The following is a 23,460-nucleotide window of genomic DNA, read 5'->3' as shown; positions in this document are numbered from 1 at the left end:
TTTGCTGTGCCCCAGTACCAGATGCCCAGTCTCCACTACTTCTCTAAGAAAGGTGTGCCCGCACTACACCAGCATGTCGCACACGACATCACCGCTTCCTTGAGAAACTCTGTGTGTGATCGGGTGCACTTCACCACCGATACTTGGACCAGTAAGCATGGACAGTGACGTTACATGTCGCTGACTGGGCACTGGGTAACTATGGTGATAGATGGTGAAGGGTCTGCTGCACAAGTCTTGCCGTCCCCACGACTTGTGTGTCAATCCTCTGTCTGTCCAAGTTCCGCCACTGCTTCTGCCTCCTCCACCTCATCTGTGTCCTCCACCTCTGCCCCAACCCTGCCTGGTCAAGCCACCCGCGTTCTCACTGCGCAGAAGGAATCACGCACCTCTCATTACTATGCTGGCAGCAGAGCGCAACGGCATCAGGCGGTCTTTAGCTTGACATGTCTTGGGAATAAGAGTCACACAGCTGAGGAGTTGTGGTCAGCTCTGCGGTCCGAGATTAATAAATGGTTGTCTCCACTCAACCTGCAGCCTGGTAAGGCCGTGTGCGACAATGCTGCAAACCTGGGTGCGGCCCTTCGCCTGGGCAAGGTGACACACGTACTTTGTATGGCTCACGTGTTGAACCTTGTTGTCCAGCAATTTTTAACACACTATCCCGGCCTAGATGGCCTTCTGACCAGGGCACGAAAACTGTCTGCTCACTTCCGCCGTTCAAGCGCCGCAGCTGAGCGACTTGCATCGCTACAGAAGTATTCCGGCCTGCCGGTTCATCGACTGAAATGCGATGTGCCGACACGCTGGAATTCGACTCTCCACATGTTACAGCGACTGTGGCAGCACCGCCGAGCCCTGGTGCAATACGTCATGACGTATAGCCTGGGCCAACGAGATGCAGAGGTGGGGCAGATGACCCTGATGGAGTGGTCTCAGATCAAGGACCTATGCACCCTTCTGCACAGTTTCGACATGGCGACGAACATGTTTAGCGCTGACAATGCCATTATCAGCATGACAATTCCAGTCATTTACATGCTGGAGCACACGCTAAACACTATTCGGAGTCAGGGGGTGAGACAACAGGAAGGGGAGGAACTACAGGAGGATTCATATGTGCAAGACACAACAACATCACCAAGGTCCAGACGTTCATCATCACCAACGCGGCAGGCATGGGACCATGGGGGACAGGAATCAACAAGGGCGCATGGTAGCAGGCGAAATGTTGAGGAAGGTGCAGGAGAATATGAAGAAATGGAGGACGAACTGTCCATGGACATGGAAGACTCAGCGGATGAGGGAGACCTTGGTCAAATTTCAGTTGAAAGAGGTTGGGGGGAGATGTCAGAGGAAGAAAGAATGGGTAGCACCTCTATACCACAAACACAGCGTGGACTTGGTCCGCATGGCTGCGCAAGACACATGAGCGTCTTCTTGCTGCACTACCTCCAACATGACCCTCGTATTGTCAAAATTAGAAGTGATGACTACTGGCTTGCCACACTATTAGATCCCCGGTACAAGTCCAAATTTTGTGACATATTTCCAGCCATAGAAAGGGACGCACGTATGCAGGAGTATCAGCAGAAGCTGTTACTCGATCTTAGCTCTGCTTTTCCACCAAACAACCGTGCAGGTGCAGGGAGTGAATCTCCCAGTTGTAACTTGACAAACATGGGACGGTCTCGTCATCTTCAACAGTCTACCCGTACCAGTAGGACTGTATCTGGTGCTGGTAACAGCAATTTTATGGAATCTTTTCATAATTTTTTTAGACCCTCCTTTGCAAGGCCACCAGAGACAACAAGTCTGACACATAGTCAATGGCTGGAGAGGATGATACAGGAGTATCTCCAAATGAACATCGATGCCATGACTTTGCAAATGGAGCCTTGCTCATTTTGGGCTTCAAATCTAGAAAAATGGCCAGAGCTCTTCAGTTACACCTTGGAGATTTTGTCGTGTCCAGCTGCCAGCGTTGTTTCTGAACGTGTCTTCAGTGCTGCTGGGTGTGTGCTGACAGATAAGCGCACGCGTCTGTCCAGTGACAATGTGGACAGACTAACGTTCCTCAAAATGAACAAGTCATGGATCCACCAGGAATTTACTACCCCTGTGTCATCCTGGGGAGAGTAAATGTTTGTGGATTTGGAATGTGCTTGATGCAAATCTAGCTGTGAAGTGTACAACTAGGGCACAAGTGCTGCCACTGAATGGGTGGGTGTGTGTGGGGCACAATTTTTGGAAAAAAATGGAGACTCCGCTTGGAGTAACCCTTGCTTGCTGTGTTTTTTAAAAATGATCCAAGATGAGCAGAGCTGGGATCAGGAAAGACTTTGCTACCTACCCCGGTGTCATTCTGGGGACGGTTAAGTATGGCGTATTTTTGAATGTGCTTGATGCAAATCTAGCTTTGAAGTGTACTACTAGGGCACAAGTGCTGCCACTGAATGCGTGGGTGTGTGTGGGGCACAATTTTTGGAAAAAAGGGGAGACTCCGCTTGGAGTAACCCTTGCTTGCTGTGTTTTTAAAAAATGATCCAAGATGAACAGAGCTGGGATCAGGAAAGACTTTGCTACCTACCCCGGTGTCATCCTGGGGACGGTTAAGTATGGCGTATTTTTGAATGTGCTTGATGCAAATCTAGCTGTGAAGTGTACAACTTGGGCACAATTGCTGCCACTGAATGGGTGGGTGTGTGTGGGGCACAATTTTTGGAAAAAAAGGGAGACTCCGCTTGGAGTAACCCTTGCTTGCTGTGTTTTTTAAAAATGATCCAAGATGAACAGAGCTGAAATCAGGAAAGACTTTGCTACCTACCCCGGTGTCATCCTGGGGACGGTTAAGTATGGCGTATTTTTGAATGTTAATAGAAAATGAGTGGGACTCAGCACCAATATGGATGAATAAAAATCTTCATGCTTTATTTGAAAAGTTTAAAAATAAAGAAAAGGGTCACAAATCATCCAAAATCGCCATGCGACTTGCCGTGCGGCTTGACGCGTTTCGGACACAAAAGGGGAATTTAAAAACAGTCCTTAATCATAAGCCATGTAGGATGGGAGGCAGGAGATATATATAGCACCTTAAGAAGCAATGAAATACAAGAGCAAAATGGAAAACAGGAAGGGAGTCCACCCGAAAACATGCAAATTAGTAAGAGGGTTGGTATATCATTGGATTCTCTAAACCCCATATGCGTATGTATATCTACTGGGGAATTCAATGAAAAACAATTCTTAGATTACAAAAAGACCTCAAAATAAGGTCAATGCAAGCATACATGTGTATATGTGCACCATTGCACCCACCCATATATTTCGTATAGCAATTATTTCACTAAGGAAACAAAAAGATTATTTCATTGGTATATGAAAAGATGTTCATGCAGATATTATAATAAGTGGATATATCTTATATAGATGGTATGTGTACACATGCATATAAATGCATGTGCTCTGTGGGTGCAGGGCAAAGAAAAAGATAGATAGAAATAGAAATACATGTATGTGGACGATATTATATCGTCTCCAGTATAGGATTTTATATATTATAGACATATGAACAAAAAAAAAAAAAAAAAATATATAATATTTTTATTTTAGTCTTTATTTTTATTTCTATATTTTGTATGTGTAGCTATATGAGCTCTATGTACACATGTGTGCAGTGTGTACACATGTGTACGATGGAAGAAACATATAAAACATAGGATATCCAGGAACTCAGAATTATAAAAAAAAAAAAAAAAAAAATATATAATATTTTTATTTTAGTCTTTATTTTTATTTCTATATTTTGTATGTGTAGCTATATGAGCTCTATGTACACATGTGTGCAGTGTGTACACATGTGTACGATGGAAGAAACATATAAAACATAGGATATCCAGGAACTCAGAATTATAAAAAAAAAAAAAAACACACATGATTATATTTCATATATATATATATAATAATCATATGACATAGCGTAGATCGGAACGATAATTAAGTCCCTTTGGATGCCGGGTATCGAGCCGTAATATCCATTTGGCCTCGGTGTAGAGAAGTTCACGAAACCAATCGCCTCCTCTTAGAGGTTTTTTGACTTGCTCGATGCCTACAATGTTCATAGTGGAAAAATCACCGTTGTGAAGGTCAAGAAAATGTCTGGTGAGACCTGAAATAGATCTTTTATATTTCGGCGGATTCGAAGAAAGAGTTGGGAGTGGGATGTGGGTATGCTCGGATATCCTTTTTCTGAGAGGCCTGGAAGTGCAGCCTATGTAGTCCTTCGAGCATATGGTACAAGAGGCCTTATATATAGCATATGTAGTAGAGCAATTTATGAAAGTGGAAATGTTATAGGAAATGTCACCCACTGGAAAAGACAGCGTTTTTCTCATAAATTTACAAAGTCCGCATCGTGGCAAAGCGCACTTGTGGGAGCCTTTTGTACTAAGCCAGGTCTCTGTTTTATTTTGAGAAATGAAAAGACTAGGAGATATCATATTGCCTATGGTTTTGGCCTTCCTGGCCACGACATTGACACCATTGGATAATATTTGAGCTAACTCCGGATCCTGTTGGAGAAGGGTAATATAGCGTAAAAAAACTTTTTTTATTTCAGAAAAATCAACACTGTAAGGAGTAGAGAAGACAATGCGGCAGTTTTTTTCATCAGATTTGACTTTGTCAGAGAGTAGATCATTGCGGGTTCTTTCTCCAGCGTTTTTTTCAGCACGAGAGAGGATCTTATTCTTATAATCTCTGTATTGTAGACGCTTCTTCATAGTTTCCAATTCCAGGGAGTAGGCAGTATCTGTAGAGCAAAGCCGGCGTGCTCTGAGGAATTCGCCAAGGGGTAGATTATTTATGGTATGTCTAGCATGATTGCTATTTGCATGCAAGATAGTGTTCCCACTAAGCGGTTTTCTATATAAAGAAGTATTAATGGAACCTGTTTCGGGGTCACCGGTAAGATATACATCCAAAAAGGGGGTAGAATTTCCAGAAAACATTACAGTAAAGCTCAAATTCATGTGGTTTGAATTCAAATAAGAAAGAAAATTATCTGATAGGTTTGTGATGGGTGCGTTTTTCTTGCGTTTCCAGATCATTATGAGATCATCTATGTATCTCGCGTACCAAAAAATTTGATCCAAAAAGGGATTGTCAGGAGTATGTATGTATATGGCTTCCCAGGAAACCATGTATAAATTAGCTAGAACGCAAGAAAAACTAGCACCCATAGGGCATCCATTAACTTGTAAAAAGAACTGTTGGTTAAAGCTGAAAAAATTATGTTTCAAAAGAAACTCACAGATCAAAATGACATAATCTTTGTGTATGTCACTCATATTGGTCAATCGATTTAAATGGTGAGATAAGGAATTAAGAGCGGATTTATGTGGAATGCATGAATATAATGATGCAACATCACTTGTGACCCAGAAAAGGTTGTCAGTCCAGGTAAGGGCAGGAAGAATTTGTAACAAATGTTTAGAATCCCTGATGTAGCCAGCTGAATCTTTTACAAGAGGCTGTAAGATGTTATCTAGCCAATCTGAGGTCCGACTTGTGAGAGAATTGGTGCTGGCTACAATAGGTCGTAGTGGTGGTGGAAAGAGACCCTTGTGGGTTTTGGGAAGTCCTTGAAAGATCGGACACACAGGAACATCATTAATCAGGAAATCACGGGTTGATTTATCAAAAATACCCAAAGACAATCCTTGGTCAAGAATGGTATTTAATTTCCTGGAAAAGGCTTCTGTAGGATCAGATGTGAGCCGTTTATAAATGGTAGGATCCTCCAACATGTGCATAATTTCTCTCTCATACAGCGAACTGTCGAGAATGACCACTGAGCCACCCTTATCGGCTGCTCTTATGGTGATATAAGGGTTTTTACTCAAATCCTTAAGAGCTTTGCACTCATGGGTGGTAAGATTGTTGGACGATGCAGAACTGGAGGAAAGAATATTTTTTATTTCGGTTTCCATTAGATCCTGGTATGTGTCCATAATGGGAACACGTGAAGCCACTGGATAAAAATCTTTATTCGTTGTTTTAAACGGAGAAATATGAAGTTCAGGACTATTGGAGTTGTCCATTTCAGACAGGATTTTTGTGGAGATATGTTCCCTGAGACTCATATGTAATGGAAAGGAGGATACTTCAGTGGCGGCACTGGAGGTGGAAGCAGTATCAGCACGGCTCTGTTCAGATGAAAGAAAATGTTTTTTAACTGTAAGGTTTCTGATAAATATGTTGATGTCCTTAATGGTCTGAAACAAATCGGCCCGGGATGTAGGGGCAAAATTCAGACCCTTTTTAAGAACCTGTAATTGAGCAGAGCTGATAGAACATGCAGATAGATTTATAACGGAAAACTCAGCATGATTGGATGTACTCAATACCTCTGATGCCGGTTTCTGTTGGTGCGTCGAGGAGTGAATTTTACCGCACCTCTGGTGCTTCCTTCCTCCTCAATGGCCATTCCGTTTTTTGACTTCTTGGGAATCGCACCTTCAGCAATATTTGAACTCCTATCTGAATCCAATGAACTGCCACTTCCACCTGTGGTATCCAGGTCGGTTGAAGTGAATATTACAGACTTTTCCTTAGGATTATAATCCTTGCGGTATTTCAAGATGGATCTTTTTGACGTATTCCAAGAATAAACTTGGTTGGTACTGTAATCATTAGTATCCCTCTTATACTTTCTTTGTTTGTATTGAATGAGATTATCTTCAATTCTATGGATATTAATGAGGAATTTATCATGGAGTTTTTTATAATCCACTGCATCATAATTTTTGTTCAAGAAATCTTGAATTTCATTAATTTGTATGTCAAAAGATTTTAGTCTTTCTTCCTCCTCCTTGATGATGAGATTCATGAGGTTGAGTGAACAGGTGGTAAGAATATTATTCCACTCTGTCTGAAAATCTTGGTGGAATATAAAGGTGGGGAACTTCTTTATTCTTAAGCCACGTGGGATTATGGATTTTTCAATGTACTTTTTGAGAGTGGCTGAGTCCCACCAGGTCCTGAGTCTCTGTGTGAACACTTTTTCAAGGTCCCAAAAGGTATACGTTTTTTCTGAGCCAAGGGGAAAATCAGGTGTGTCCACAATATTATCAGAAAAAATGGATTCAAGTTTTTTTTGCCTCTCCTCATTGTCAAATGATGAAATATCCATAATTTGCTCTTTGTAAAAAATATATATATGTATATATATGCTTGATGACAAAAAAGTGCTGATGTTTGGCAGGCGTCAGGTATGATTTGTGACCAAAATAGTAGAAAAACTCTTATATATGTTAGATTCTTATAGTTGTATGTGCATAGCTGGAGATATATATTAAAGCGTTTCGTAGCATTATAAATCCAGTATATGTTAGAACAAATTCAAGGGTGGGCGCGAATAAAAAACGCCAAAAACAGGGAAAGTAGAGAAAAAAAGTATTCAGCTCACCCATGTAAGGTCCTCCAGTCTGCGGTTGATGCACGTAGTCCTGCGGACAGGCAGGTCCAGCTTCAGAGTAAACGGTAATAGAAAATGAGTGGGACTCAGCACCAATATGGATGAATAAAAATCTTCATGCTTTATTTGAAAAGTTTAAAAATAAAGAAAAGGGTCACAAATCATCCAAAATCGCCATGCGACTTGCCGTGCGGCTTGACGCGTTTCGGACACAAAAGGGGAATTTAAAAACAGTCCTTAATCATAAGCCATGTAGGATGGGAGGCAAGAGATATATATAGCACCTTAAGAAGCAATGAAATACAAGAGCAAAATGGAAAACAGGAAGGGAGTCCACCCGAAAACATGCAAATTAGTAAGAGGGTTGGTATATCATTGGATTCTCTAAACCCCATATGCGTATGTATATCTACTGGGGAATTCAATGAAAAACAATTCTTAGATTACAAAAAGACCTCAAAATAAGGTCAATGCAAGCATACATGTGTATATGTGCACCATTGCACCCACCCATATATTTCGTATAGCAATTATTTCACTAAGGAAACAAAAAGATTATTTCATTGGTCTATGAAAAGATGTTCATGCAGATATTATAATAAGTGGATATATCTTATATAGATGGTATGTGTACACATGCATATAAATGCATGTGCTCTGTGGGTGCAGGGCAAAGAAAAAGATAGATAGAAATAGAAATACATGTATGTGGACTAGATATTATATCGTCTCCAGTATAGGATTTTATATATTATAGACATATGACATATAGACATATATATGACATATATAGACATATATTATTTTCATATGTCTATAATATATAAAATCCTATACTGGAGATGATATAATATCTAGTCCACATACATGTATTTCTATTTCTATCTATCTTTTCTTAATGAAATTCAAGATTTCTTGAACAAAAATTATGATGCAGTGGATTATAAAAAACTCCATGATAAATTCCTCATTAATATCCATAGAATTGAAGATAATCTCATTCAATACAAACAAAGAAAGTATAAGAGGGATACTAATGATTACAGTACCAACCAAGTTTATTCTTGGAATACGTCAAAAAGATCCATCTTGAAATACCGCAAGGATTATAATCCTAAGGAAAAGTCTGTAATATTCACTTCAACCGACCTGGATACCACAGGTGGAAGTGGCAGTTCATTGGATTCAGATAGGAGTTCAAATATTGCTGAAGGTGCGATTCCCAAGAAGTCAAAAAACGGAATGGCCATCGAGGAGGAAGGAAGCACCAGAGGTGCGGTAAAATTCACTCCTCGACGCACCAACAGAAACCGGCATCAGAGGTATTGAGTACATCCAATCATGCTGAGTTTTCCGTTATAAATCTATCTGCATGTTCTATCAGCTCTGCTCAATTACAGGTTCTTAAAAAGGGTCTGAATTTTGCCCCTACATCCCGGGCCGATTTGTTTCAGACCATTAAGGACATCAACATATTTATCAGAAACCTTACAGTTAAAAAACATTTTCTTTCATCTGAACAGAGCCGTGCTGATACTGCTTCCACCTCCAGTGCCGCCACTGAAGTATCCTCCTTTCCATTACATATGAGTCTCAGGGAACATATCTCCACAAAAATCCTGTCTGAAATGGACAACTCCAATAGTCCTGAACTTCATATTTCTCCGTTTAAAACAACGAATAAAGATTTTTATCCAGTGGCTTCACGTGTTCCCATTATGGACACATACCAGGATCTAATGGAAACCGAAATAAAAAATATTCTTTCCTCCAGTTCTGCATCGTCCAACAATCTTACCACCCATGAGTGCAAAGCTCTTAAGGATTTGAGTAAAAACCCTTATATCACCATAAGAGCAGCCGATAAGGGTGGCTCAGTGGTCATTCTCGACAGTTCGCTGTATGAGAGAGAAATTATGCACATGTTGGAGGATCCTACCATTTATAAACGGCTCACATCTGATCCTACAGAAGCCTTTTCCAGGAAATTAAATACCATTCTTGACCAAGGATTGTCTTTGGGTATTTTTGATAAATCAACCCGTGATTTCCTGATTAATGATGTTCCTGTGTGTCCGATCTTTCAAGGACTTCCCAAAACCCACAAGGGTCTCTTTCCACCACCACTACGACCTATTGTAGCCAGCACCAATTCTCTCACAAGTCGGACCTCAGATTGGCTAGATAACATCTTACAGCCTCTTGTAAAAGATTCAGCTGGCTACATCAGGGATTCTAAACATTTGTTACAAATTCTTCCTGCCCTTACCTGGACTGACAACCTTTTCTGGGTCACAAGTGATGTTGCATCATTATATTCATGCATTCCACATAAATCCGCTCTTAATTCCTTATCTCACCATTTAAATCGATTGACCAATATGAGTGACATACACAAAGATTATGTCATTTTGATCTGTGAGTTTCTTTTGAAACATAATTTTTTCAGCTTTAACCAACAGTTCTTTTTACAAGTTAATGGATGCCCTATGGGTGCTAGTTTTTCTTGCGTTCTAGCTAATTTATACATGGTTTCCTGGGAAGCCATATACATACATACTCCTGACAATCCCTTTTTGGATCAAATTTTTTGGTACGCGAGATACATAGATGATCTCATAATGATCTGGAAACGCAAGAAAAACGCACCCATCACAAACCTATCAGATAATTTTCTTTCTTATTTGAATTCAAACCACATGAATTTGAGCTTTACTGTAATGTTTTCTGGAAATTCTACCCCCTTTTTGGATGTATATCTTACCGGTGACCCCGAAACAGGTTCCATTAATACTTCTTTATATAGAAAACCGCTTAGTGGGAACACTATCTTGCATGCAAATAGCAATCATGCTAGACATACCATAAATAATCTACCCCTTGGCGAATTCCTCAGAGCACGCCGGCTTTGCTCTACAGATACTGCCTACTCCCTGGAATTGGAAACTATGAAGAAGCGTCTACAATACAGAGATTATAAGAATAAGATCCTCTCTCGTGCTGAAAAAAACGCTGGAGAAAGAACCCGCAATGATCTACTCTCTGACAAAGTCAAATCTGATGAAAAAAACTGCCGCATTGTCTTCTCTACTCCTTACAGTGTTGATTTTTCTGAAATAAAAAAAGTTTTTTTACGCTATATTACCCTTCTCCAACAGGATCCGGAGTTAGCTCAAATATTATCCAATGGTGTCAATGTCGTGGCCAGGAAGGCCAAAACCATAGGCAATATGATATCTCCTAGTCTTTTCATTTCTCAAAATAAAACAGAGACCTGGCTTAGTACAAAAGGCTCCCACAAGTGCGCTTTGCCACGATGCGGACTTTGTAAATTTATGAGAAAAACGCTGTCTTTTCCAGTGGGTGACATTTCCTATAACATTTCCACTTTCATAAATTGCTCTACTACATATGCTATATATAAGGCCTCTTGTACCATATGCTCGAAGGACTACATAGGCTGCACTTCCAGGCCTCTCAGAAAAAGGATATCCGAGCATACCCACATCCCACTCCCAACTCTTTCTTCGAATCCGCCGAAATATAAAAGATCTATTTCAGGTCTCACCAGACATTTTCTTGACCTTCACAACGGTGATTTTTCCACTATGAACATTGTAGGCATCGAGCAAGTCAAAAAACCTCTAAGAGGAGGCGATTGGTTTCGTGAACTTCTCTACACCGAGGCCAAATGGATATTACGGCTCGATACCCGGCATCCAAAGGGACTTAATTATCGTTCCGATCTACGCTATGTCATATGATTATTATATATATATATATGAAATATAATCATGTGTGTTTTTTTTTTTTTTTTTATAATTCTGAGTTCCTGGATATCCTATGTTTTATATGTTTCTTCCATCGTACACATGTGTACACACTGCACACATGTGTACATAGAGCTCATATAGCTACACATACAAAATATAGAAATAAAAATAAAGACTAAAATAAAAATATTATATATTTTTTTTTTTTTTTTTTTTTATAATTCTGAGTTCCTGGATATCCTATGTTTTATATGTTTCTTCCATTGTACACATGTGTACACACTGCACACATGTGTACATAGAGCTCATATAGCTACACATACAAAATATAGAAATAAAAATAAAGACTAAAATAAAAATATTATATATTTTTTTTTTTTTTTTTTTTTTTTCATATGTCTATAATATATAAAATCCTATACTGGAGACGATATAATATCTAGTCCACATACATGTATTTCTATTTCTATCTATCTTTTTCTTTGCCCTGCACCCACAGAGCACATGCATTTATATGCATGTGTACACATACCATCTATATAAGATATATCCACTTATTATAATATCTGCATGAACATCTTTTCATAGACCAATGAAATAATCTTTTTGTTTCCTTAGTGAAATAATTGCTATACGAAATATATGGGTGGGTGCAATGGTGCACATATACACATGTATGCTTGCATTGACCTTATTTTGAGGTCTTTTTGTAATCTAAGAATTGTTTTTCATTGAATTCCCCAGTAGATATACATACGCATATGGGGTTTAGAGAATCCAATGATATACCAACCCTCTTACTAATTTGCATGTTTTCGGGTGGACTCCCTTCCTGTTTTCCATTTTGCTCTTGTATTTCATTGCTTCTTAAGGTGCTATATATATCTCTTGCCTCCCATTCTACATGGCTTATGATTAAGGACTGTTTTTAAATTCCCCTTTTGTGTCCGAAACGCGTCAAGCCGCACGGCAAGTCGCATGGCGATTTTGGATGATTTGTGACCCTTTTCTTTATTTTTAAACTTTTCAAATAAAGCATGAAGATTTTTATTCATCCATATTGGTGCTGAGTCCCACTCATTTTCTATTACCGTTTACTCTGAAGCTGGACCTGCCTGTCCGCAGGACTACGTGCATCAACCGCAGACTGGAGGACCTTACATGGGTGAGCTGAATACTTTTGTTCTCTACTTTCCGTATTTTTGAATGTGCTTGATGCAAATCTAGCAGTGAAGTGTACAACTAGGGCACAAGTGCTGCCACTGAATGGGTGGGTGTGTGTGGGGCACAATTTTTGGAAAAAAGGGAGACTCCGCTTGGAGTCACCTTGCGGTGTTTTACATGATTTTAGAAGGGCGTGCCATGCCTATATCTGTGTCTCGTCCTCTTTTTCCTCGTAACGCTGTTTTGTTTTCACATGAGAATTTGTCCTTGTCACTTTCCCATGTGTTTGTGTTGTGTTGTGAGTTGTTTGTCACCTTTTGGACACCTTTGAGGGTGTTTTCTAGGTGTTTTTTATGTGTTTGTGATTGCCTGCCATTGTTTCCTATGCAGTTCGAGTTCGGTTCGTCGAACGTTCGACGAACCGAACTCGAACGGGAGCTCCGTTCGGCGAACCGACCTCGAGCCGAACCGCGACCGGTTCGCTCATCTCTATCCGTGACACCACCCACGGTTGTGGTGAGGTTGTGACACCACCGCTGTTCTGGACGGGGATCCCGGGAGCGATGACAGGGAGCAGCTTGGATGTTGTTTTTCCCCTCCGTGGGTAGGGGGGTTGGTTGTCCCGGGGCCTTGTGAGGGAGGAATGGCAGGTGGGTTACGGGACCTGGTGAGGTGCAGGGTCGCGGGGGAATCGCGGTGGCACACGGCACGGTGGTACTCACTCAGCCAATGATGAATGAAAAGTCTCCGGTAAAACAAACGGCTGGATGGACGGGTCCCACAGACGGCTGCGGTGGTTCTTCTCCCGGTAGGTTGGCGGTGACTGCCTTTCCCTGCACCTGTGTTATGTTCTCGGTTCTGGTGGCTTCCCACCGGTAACCCACTCCCCAGCTTGGATGGATGCTGAGGGAGCCCCTTTTGCCTGCAAGCTTTGGCCCTGGGAACTGTAGCCTTGGCAGTGACTGTATTTCCCGTTACGGTTTGAGACGTTGCCTTTAATCGGGTCTTGACTGCTGGGAAACCCCGGAGGTTCCCTTCACTAACGGATTTGACTGGTTTTACGGCGACTCCAAGCCTGGTCAGGGTCCGTAGGCCCTGCCGAATGGTGCTGGCTTCTCTTCGCTCCCCGATCCGGTACCGGCGGGCCACCGCCCGTCCCCGGTCCTTACGGTTCACGTCAATCAGCCTCTCCTGCAGACGGTCACCACCGTCTGCCAACCTTGCCGTATGTGCCCGGGCCACGCACCCGGACACCGTCAGTCTGCTCCGCTACCACTTCACTCTTCCACTCCACACTACTCTTTAAACTGATCTGACTTCCTTTTCCCACCTCCAGGACTGTGAACTCGGTGGGTGGGGCCAACCGCCTGGCTCCACCCCCTGGTGTGGACATCAGCCCCTGGAGGGAGGCAACAAGGATTTTTGTCTGATTTCGGTGTGGCTATCCGGGGTGTGGGGTGTGTTGTTGCAGTACCTGTGGCGACCTGGCTTGTCCAGGGCACCACACAAACACCAGTCTGTAGCCTGTGTGCAGATGAGGAAGGTGTTTCAAATTGGAGCGTAGCATGCACATATCTACCATGTCCTTTCCCTGAATCAGCTACACCACCAGCATCACCACTGTGACGCCCTGGCCTATCAGGTCTTTACAGGGTATTGTGCAATCTGCCCTTCTGCATGATATCCATCTCCTCCTTGGTTATGGGTCCCTGACCTTTGGTGTTGCTAAGAACAAGCTAATCAAAACCCTAGGAACACTCTGCACCACACCCACCAGACACACCAGTGGACAGCCTGAAGGGAATAGGGCTGGCCACTTGGGGGGTTGGTTAAGGGCAGATCAGGAGTGTTAGGAGGCAGTCAGTTGAGGAATGACTCTCAAGAGGAGAGGTCACAAGTCAGTTGAGGAGTGACTCTCAAGAGGAGAAATCACAAGTGAGTAGTGGAGTGACTTTCAAGTGGAGGGGTCAGGAGCTGGGCTCCTCATTTACTAGGTGGCAGACATTGGTCTGGGCCTGGTAGGAGCTTGACCCTGGTCGTAGGGGATCATGACAAGGGGCAGGGACTGTCGAGGAGGACAGCTGGCGGCCTTGTGCCATCACCGGGCAGGGGCCAGGGCACGACAGGGTATGTGGACCCCAGGCCAGGAAGTAGCTCCAGGCATCCTGGTAATTCACCCGATGAGGATGGAGCCTTCAAGATCCGTTCTCAACCCCCTCCAAAATTGGGGTATTAGCGCAATGAGGGGGATAGGACTTTCTCACTGCCTAGTCTAGAAAATCCCAAACGTGATCCCTGAGAGCAAGCTCACTCTGTTAGCCATACGGGTGAATGGGACACATTTACTTTCAAGCTGCAAAGGACCAACTACAGAAAGAGGTACCAAGGTCAAGGTCACAGGCTAACAAGCAACACCAACGGGCACGGGATCCAGGCGTGCTCCCTCTTTTCTGCAGTGGCATCAAGAACTTTGGTTTACGACGGTTGTCAGCATTATTGGCCTGAGTGAGTATGCAATTAACCCTTACCGGCCCGACGGCACCTCCCCGACACCATCACCGAGTCCCGGCGCATCCCCCCTACCCGTGGAGGGGTTAAACACCTGGCTGCCCACACCATCACCACTAGGTACTCCCAGTCGCAGGGATGGTACTTTACCACACACCACGGGTGGCGTCACAAACTTTCCACACAGTCCCCTGTACATAACCCCCCTTTGATTCGAGTGGCCGCATGACACCCATGTTCAGAGACCCCTCGAGCCACCGCAGATCCGGATCCGAGCAGCTCGGCTGCTGACACAGGGACGACACACCACCATGGCATGGCCCTAAAAGGGGCTTTACACGCAACGACATTGCTAGCAATGTCGCTCGTGAAAGCACCCGCCCTGTCGTTTGTGCGTCACAGGCAAATCGCTGCCCGTGCCGCACAATATTGTTAACACCCATTACATGTACTTACCTTCCTAGCGACGTCGCTGTGGGTGTCGAACAACCTCTTCATTAAGGGGGAGGTTTGATCGCCGTCACAGCGACGTCACACAGCAGCCGACCAATAGAAGAGGAGGGGCGGAGACCAGCTGCATTAACGACGCGCGCACCTCGCTGCCGGAGGACGCAGGTAAGCTGTTGTTCATCGTTCCCGGGGTGTCACACGTAGCGATGTGTGCTGCTTCAGGAACCACAAACAAGCTACGTCCACAATGACCGAGATTTGAAAATGAACGACGTGTCAACAATCAACGATTAGGTGAGTATTTTTGATCGTTAACACTCGCTCGGAGCTGTTACATGAAACTACGTTGCTAACGATGCCGGATGTGCGTCATGAAATTCATGACCCCGACGACATATTGTTAGATATGTCATTGCGTGTAATGGGGCCTTTATTACAGGTGCCCCTCATTGTTTGACACAACAACTAGTTCAAATTTTAATACATGGAATGTATACAGATAACTATTATAACAAAACCTGTATGCATCTGTTTTGCACCGCTACGCAAACAGCAGGATGTAACACAGTATAAGGTTGCAGAACTATTGGCACAGCAAAACATGCTGTGAAGATTCTTTTTTCTAGATTGAGCTAATAAACCACACTGCCTGTACACTGTTAAGTAATGCTACGCAAAGCTGCAGGATGTAACGCAATATAAGATTGCAGAGTTGTTGGCACAGCAAGACATGTTTTGGGCTAGATTGAGCTAATAGATTACACCACCTGTATGCTGTTTGGTGACGCTATGCAAAGCTGTGGACAGATATTGCCACAGTAAGGCACGCTGTGAAAATGCCTTTTTTTTGGCTAATATAAGCTAATAGATTACATTGCCTGTACACTGCTGTTTTTGACACACAAAACTGTGGGATGCAGTGCTGTTTTTGATTTACAATTAAATGCACCTATCAATGTCCCTCACTGCTACAGCATACTCTCCCTATTCTAGTGAAGTCAAAAGGGTGTTGCAGCCCGTGATCCGACGTTTATACAGGCCAAGCCATGAGATGCACTGGCCAATCACACATAGCCATTCCAATATTTTGCATGGCTGCAATGGCTCCATAAGTGCCCACAGCCTAAAACTTGCTGATTGGCTGCTCTGCAACCTTTCATCAAGCTTTATTTGGGTGACAAATATGAACAGGAAGCATACGTACAGGTAAAACTCTATGTTCAGTGTTTAGCACTGGACACATGGTGTTCGAAAAAGACCCCGAGCTTTACAGTTTGGGTTCACTCATCCCGAGTCACAGTCTCTCATGTGGCCCCTAGGGAAAATTAATTGCTGTCCCCTGCTATATTATATAAAGCACTATGTCATGTATAGCGCTGTATATAAGGGAAAAATATGTGTGCGGTTTGCAACCTATGAGACCATCTCTCTCGTTTTACATGTACCAATGTGCACCAAATCCCGTGTGTCAATCGCGTGACCTATCACATAATCTATTAGGAAAATCATGTGACATATTACGCAATACATAGGGTGCTGAGGGGAGGGGCCCTAATCTCTGAACTACCTTGGGCCCTAGCTACTTTTAATCCACAGCTGACTGTGCTACAAATCACTGTTTCATCTGTGTATATGCATAAGAACAACTCTGCTACAGCTACATATATCCACCAACCTACACAAATACCCTTGGGGACTATGCCTATAATTCAGTGACCATGATGCTAACCCTACACACACATTATATTGAGCAGTTCCTGTTTGTATATTAGAGTGTTTTTTTTAATTAGGGGGAATGTGGATTTGCGAACAAGGAACCAGGCCTATCATGAAGCTAGATAAACTGTAAATGAACCTGCTCATCTTATTACTGAGGTTAAAGGGAACCTGTCAGGTCCCTTATGCCTTCCAGCCCAGCAGCATTCATAATTCTATGCCCAAATTCCCTGAATAACAAGCCCTGCATAATGCTTTTCACTAATTTGAATGCTTACGACTTATAAACAGCACTATTTTTATGTTAATTAATGACTTGACTAGTGGAAGAAGTGTAATTTCCCCAGACTTGGCCCTCTTTCCTTGTTATCATGCCCTTAACATGATTTCTGAGAGCTTGTGTTACCTACAACTCAGGGAAATCTTCCACATCCTCGTGACTTTTTTCGGCCTCGTCAGTGCACCAATGAAGCCGTATGTACACTTCCCGGATTCATTAAATGCACTGCACAAGACCAGAAGTTCAGAAGACGTGTACATGATCTGTCTTCTGAACCTCCGTAGGTTGAAGTAATTTGGAAATTAAAAGCTGTGCTTGCATTGCAGAACTCAAAACGTGTTCCGTTGACTCCAAGGAAAACTCACAGTGCTCTACACATATTTTCCAGGCAATTAGAGGCATTATAATTGTCACCTATTGTTCCATCACTCATTCCCTATAGACTGTGAGCCCTCGCGGGCAGGGTCCTCTCTCCTCCTATACCAGTCTGTTTTGTACTGTTAATGATTGTTGTACGTATACCCTCTTTCACTTGTAAAGCGCCATGGAATAAATGGCGCTATAATAATAATAATAATAATAATAATAATAATAATAATAATTAATAATAATAATTATGCAATTCCCAAATATGTTTGCTACTAATCAAACTTGGTGAAGCTGGCAAATTCAGAGTTCAAAAAGTTTCAAATAATTTACTACAGTCTCTTTTACTGTGTTCACTGTATGGGCAAAATAATGTGGCAGTTGTATAGCTTGATTCATTCATGACAGCATGTCAAATATGTACACTTTTTTGTAAATTTTATCTTAGATAAACAATTGTGTATTCATCGGAAAAACATTTTTTGTGATTTCTGCATTCTTTATTTTTAGGGCTTTTAAATTTTTTCACATTTTTCCTTAACCATGCTTTCTAACTTTTTTACCTAGTCCCTCTATGGGTCTAATATTTTGCAATACTTTTAGATCAGGGTATTAGACCTCCCACTGTGAGGTTATGTTAACATACCCGTATTTTCTGTGTGTGAGCTATGTGTAAAAAATCTGACAGTACTCACAAAAACATTATTCAGTGGATGATAATTTTAATCTTCACTCATACTGAATATCTGCATAAAAAAGATCCCATATGAATCCACCATACAGCATCCGTTTTGAAGGATACATTGTAATTCTCTACATTGGAAACTATATTAAACTTTTTTACCACCCGGCGATTTTTTTTTTTGGTTTTCATTTTTTCTTTCCTTTCTTCCAACAGCCATAATATTTTAGTTTTATTCTAATATAACCATATGAGAGCTTATTTTTTTGTGGTATGAGATGGGGTTTTGAATGATTCTATTTATTTTGTCATATATTGTACTAGGAAAGAGAAGAAAAATCCAAGTGCGGTGAAATTGCAAAAAAGAGTTCAATTCCATATTAGTTTTTTATTATTTACCATGTTCCCTATATGGGAAAACTGACCTGGCAGAATCATTCCCCAAGTCAGTATGAGTTTGTAGATACTAAACATATATAAAAAAATTCTGAAATTTGTCAAAAAAAATTTGCGCTTTTGGGGCCATTTTCTGAGACCTTTAGCGGTCTCATTTTTTGGGATCTGGAGCTGTGTTATGGCTTAGTTTTAGTGTACTGAGCTAACATTTTAAATTATTCACTTTTTGGGTAGCTGGAATATTTTTTTCGCCTCTTGTTGCATTTCATTGCAATGTTGCAGTGACCAAGAATCGTAGTCTACAGTTTCATTTTTTTCCTCGTTATTACGCCCTTTAATGATTAGAATTATTAATTTTACATTTTTTTAGAATGGGCATTTCTGAAAGCGGTGATACCAAATATGTGTATCTTTTTATTGTTTTATTTTTAATAGGGCAAAAGGGGGGTGATTTGAACTTTCGTGGTGTCTTTTAATTTATTTATATTTTTTAAATATTTTCTTTTACACTTTTTATTGTTTTTACTGTTTCCCTTAGGTGACTTGAAGCTAATATAGTCCAATTGCTTCTGCTGTACAGTGTGGTGCTTCATATCAGGACAGTGACAGGGGTCATCAGCCTTATCCCGGCTTTCATGGCAACCCATGGGCACCTTGTGATCAAGTCACAGTGTTCTGATGGGGCGTGGAATGATGCTCTGCCTCATTATCACATGCCATAGACTTAAGTGGGCTTTACACGCTGCAACATTGCTAGCCGATGCTAGCGATGGCGAGCGTGATAGCACCCGCCCCTATCGTTATGACGATATTTGGTGATCGCTGCCGCAGCGAACATTATTGCTACGGCAGCGTCACACGCACTTACCTGGTCGGCGTCGTCGCTGTGACTGCCGAACAATCCCTCCCTCAAGGGGGAGGGACGTTCGGCATCACAGCGACGTCACCGCGACGTCACTAAGCGGCCGGCCAATCAAAGCGGAGTCGCGGAGATGAGCAGGACGAACATCCCGCCCACCTTCTTCCTTCCTCATTGCTGGCGTGTGGCAGGTAAGGAGAGGTTCCTCGTTCCTGCGGCGTCAAACGTAGCAATGTGTGCTGCTGCAGGGACGAGGATCATCTTCGCCCACGCGACAGCAGCGACATTTGAGAATGGACCCCCATGTCAACGAGGAACAATTTTGGACGTTTTTGCAACAATCCAAAATCACTCCTTGGAGTCACACACAACGAGATCGCTACAGCGGCCGGATGTGCGTCACAAAATCCGTGACCCCAACGAGATCGCTGTAGTTATCTTGTAGCGTGTAAAGCCCGCTTTACAATGTAAAACCTACTTCCCGGTGATGCAGAGCACAATGTGACCTGGAGAGTCAGGTGATGTAGCTGAGAAGCGTAGAACAGCGGTGGGTAAGTATAATAATACACTCTAACTACACACCATACATATATTTAATGGAAAAAAAAATGGGAGTGATATTTTTAGCTAAGTTTTCATGATTGTGCCGAACACAAAATTCGGGGCTTGGATGATAACATGAAGTATAAGAATATTCATTTGCCTAAACTACATGGAAAATAGGACTCACTGGTACGGCTAATGTCAGAAAGGGGGATAAAGAATGAATCAAATGTTAGGCAAGCATAATTTTCTACCTCAGCCCCAAGATGATATGAACCCAAATGTCATCTATGTAAAAGTAACAGAAAGAGGAATGTAATTGAAGTAGTTAGAGTTGTCAGCACTTAAAACAATGTATTACATAAAGGTTCCACCTGCCATCATCGGAAAAACAATATAAATTTTATCTAAGATGTTAATAATTTATTTTATTGGGGATTTTTTTGTCACTTCAGAGCACACCAGTATTGAAAATGGAACCTTTCATGATAAATCATGGGTCCATTATATATATTGTATGGAGACTCAAAAACCGTCAACTTGGAACTGGCAATCTAAATAATAATGACTAAAAGCAAAAATGCGTGTGCAAAAATATTTGTACATTTATTTGTAATGAGTCAACATAAATTTTCAATTAAACCAAAGAACATATTTCACTTTAAATAATAAACAAAGTTGTTTTTTCTAATCTTTAGAAAGTATGATATACAATACTATGTGTCTAAAGTATAGGAAAATAAACTCGCAAAATGATTAGACTAATTCCTTAGAAATTAGTTAGTGCAATTAAGCTTTTCCAAATGTAATTTGCGTAGCTTTAAGATATATGAGAAAATTCCATCATAAATTTTATCTAGTGAAACATTCACTACTTTTTAGATTTCTTAGAAATTTATGCCCACCTTTGTCCACATGTCTTCCGTGGTATCAAATATTGGTCCAATAAATGGATTTACAGCAGCGTTGCAGACTAGAATGTCAATTTTGCCAAACACTTCAATAGCCTATAAAAGGTAGCAACAGATTGAAATGTTGGAGCCTAAGCATTTTCCTATATTACTTCATTAACAAACAATAAATAATGGCAATAAAACATGAAGTTGTATAAAATCATGTAAGCTGGATAAACCAGAATTCAATTATGTAGTTATTTTATATTTTAAAGCATTGTGAAGTATTGCCCCAATTTAATCACAATGCTAGTTATCAGAGTTGATCAAACATGCCAAAAAACAGGACTGGCGGATCACATCCAAATTTTAAAAATAGTCTGATCTGCTCCAGAATCCGGTGCCCATATAATTCAATAGGGACCAGAATCCGGAGATTAAAAATATTTGAGGAGGGTATGGGGGGGGGTAGGAGCGAGCATGGCATATTCACCAAGGCGGTGTCATAGCGGAACAATCCTTACGGGTCACGCTTTTCCCTTATGGAGCCAACAATTTAATAATCACTACTTTGCCCACCCACCGGCGCGTGTAATTGGTTGCAGTTAGATTCACCCCCACCCTGAGTGGCAGTGTGTCAGCTGACTGCAACCAATCACAGATGCCAAGACGGCCGGTGCGCGGGGAAAGCAGTGCATCCCTTGCAAGTGTGACTTTGGCTTTTTTTTATTTAAAAAAATAGCTAAAAAAAAAGATGTGCAGTTCCTCCTAATTCTCATCCTCATTCATGATAAAGCTGGCTGGTATTGCCGCATCTATTAGATGTGACAATCCCGGTGCGATACCGGCCCTTCCCATTAGCCTGGAGTGGTGCCAATTGGGGTGATAAGGGGTTAATAGCAGCGCACAGCTGCTACTAAGCCCTAGGTTTGTGATGGCACAGGCGTCTATCAGATACCTGCATCACACAAACCTGTAAATGAATGTAAATAATCACAGACACAGAGAAAAATCCTTTATTTGGAATAATGTACAAAACACACACCCTCCTTCACCACTTTATTAAGCCCAAACACCCTGCAGCTCTGCCGTAATCCACACGAGGTCCCACGAATACACATCCATCTCTGCTACATCTCAGAGCAAGCAGCCATAGAGAAGACTGCCAGCTCTGAGTGTAGCCTATGACTGAGCCGCGATGAGTGATGACTGTCACAGGCTGGGGGGCGCATCAGCCTGCAACCAATCACAGACAAGAGGATGGCCAGTGGGCGTGGAAAACATGGAAAGCTGTGTGTATGTGATGGGCAGTACAGGAAGTGAATGTGCGAACCGGAAGCAGTGTGCCACCATGACACCGAGTCTCGGTAAGTATGAAACTCTCACTTATTTCTTCTTTTGTTTATTTTTACTTTAATTGCCGAATCCGGATTGTGCACCCGGAATCCTGAGCCCAGGTACGGCACACAGAGACCATTGAAACTGCGCGGATTCGGACTTTTACAGTCCGGATCCGCTTAGCCCTACTAGTTGTTCATCAATTCTTTTATCCAAACTTAAAATATCAATATGGTAGAAGTTACACTTTCAGTTAAAAAGAATGTATATTCTTTTTTTACAGAAATACAAACAAAAACAGTTTAGTTTCTTACCAAATTTATGGTTAATATTCAACATACACTGAAAAAAAACACATAACATATTTAGGCTGGCAATAGCCAGATTTATTCCCAAACAGCCCTCCTTGCATATACGCAGTGTATGTATATATAAATATATATATATATATATATATATATACATATACACACAAATACATATTGTGTTGATGTATTTACATTATGTACAACCTGTACATATATACATACTGTATATATGTATTCTTCTTTTCCATATTGTATTCAACCTGTACATGTCTTTTTATATAACATAATATGAATATATGTATGTATATATATATATATATATATATATATATGTGTGTATATATATATATACAGTATATATATATATATATATATATATATATATATATATATATATATATATATATATAGTCATTGCTAAAGAAGCTAGCTATTCACGGAGTGCTGTATCCAAGCATATTAACACTAGAAGTTTCAAGCTCCCCCTGAAGACCCGAAAGAGGATCAAATGACATACAATAAACTGAATAGAACTATCTAGAAACTAAATGGCTAAACTCAATGGAAAACAACAACCTCCTGTGGTGCGACAGTAATGGCCTTAATTACAGAACAAAAGACGGTGATTATAGGATGTTAGCTAAAATCCTTCAGGCCATTCGACCCGTCTCTGGGTTCCAAAGGTAGAAATGACCCCTCTCTGGGAC

At 41.5% G+C, this 23,460-nt stretch overlaps 1 protein-coding gene across 1 annotated transcript in view; it reads right to left on the bottom strand.

Moving 5' to 3' along the window:
* The window catches only part of LOC142249142 (dehydrogenase/reductase SDR family member 4-like), a 143,664-nt gene that overhangs the window by 114,982 nt on the left and 5,222 nt on the right, over window positions 1–23,460 (bottom strand). Inside the window, exon 5 of the mRNA XM_075320780.1 lies at window positions 21,121–21,221. Coding sequence (XP_075176895.1) covers window positions 21,121–21,221 — 101 coding nt within the window. The remainder of the gene's footprint in view (window positions 1–21,120; window positions 21,222–23,460) is intronic.

The sequence above is a fragment of the Anomaloglossus baeobatrachus genome, chromosome 1 (genome assembly GCF_048569485.1).
Source record: "Anomaloglossus baeobatrachus isolate aAnoBae1 chromosome 1, aAnoBae1.hap1, whole genome shotgun sequence".
Taxonomy (NCBI): domain Eukaryota; kingdom Metazoa; phylum Chordata; class Amphibia; order Anura; family Aromobatidae; genus Anomaloglossus; species Anomaloglossus baeobatrachus.
Note: the sequence above shows the minus strand (reverse complement) of the source record. Positions and strands in the feature narration are given on the sequence as shown.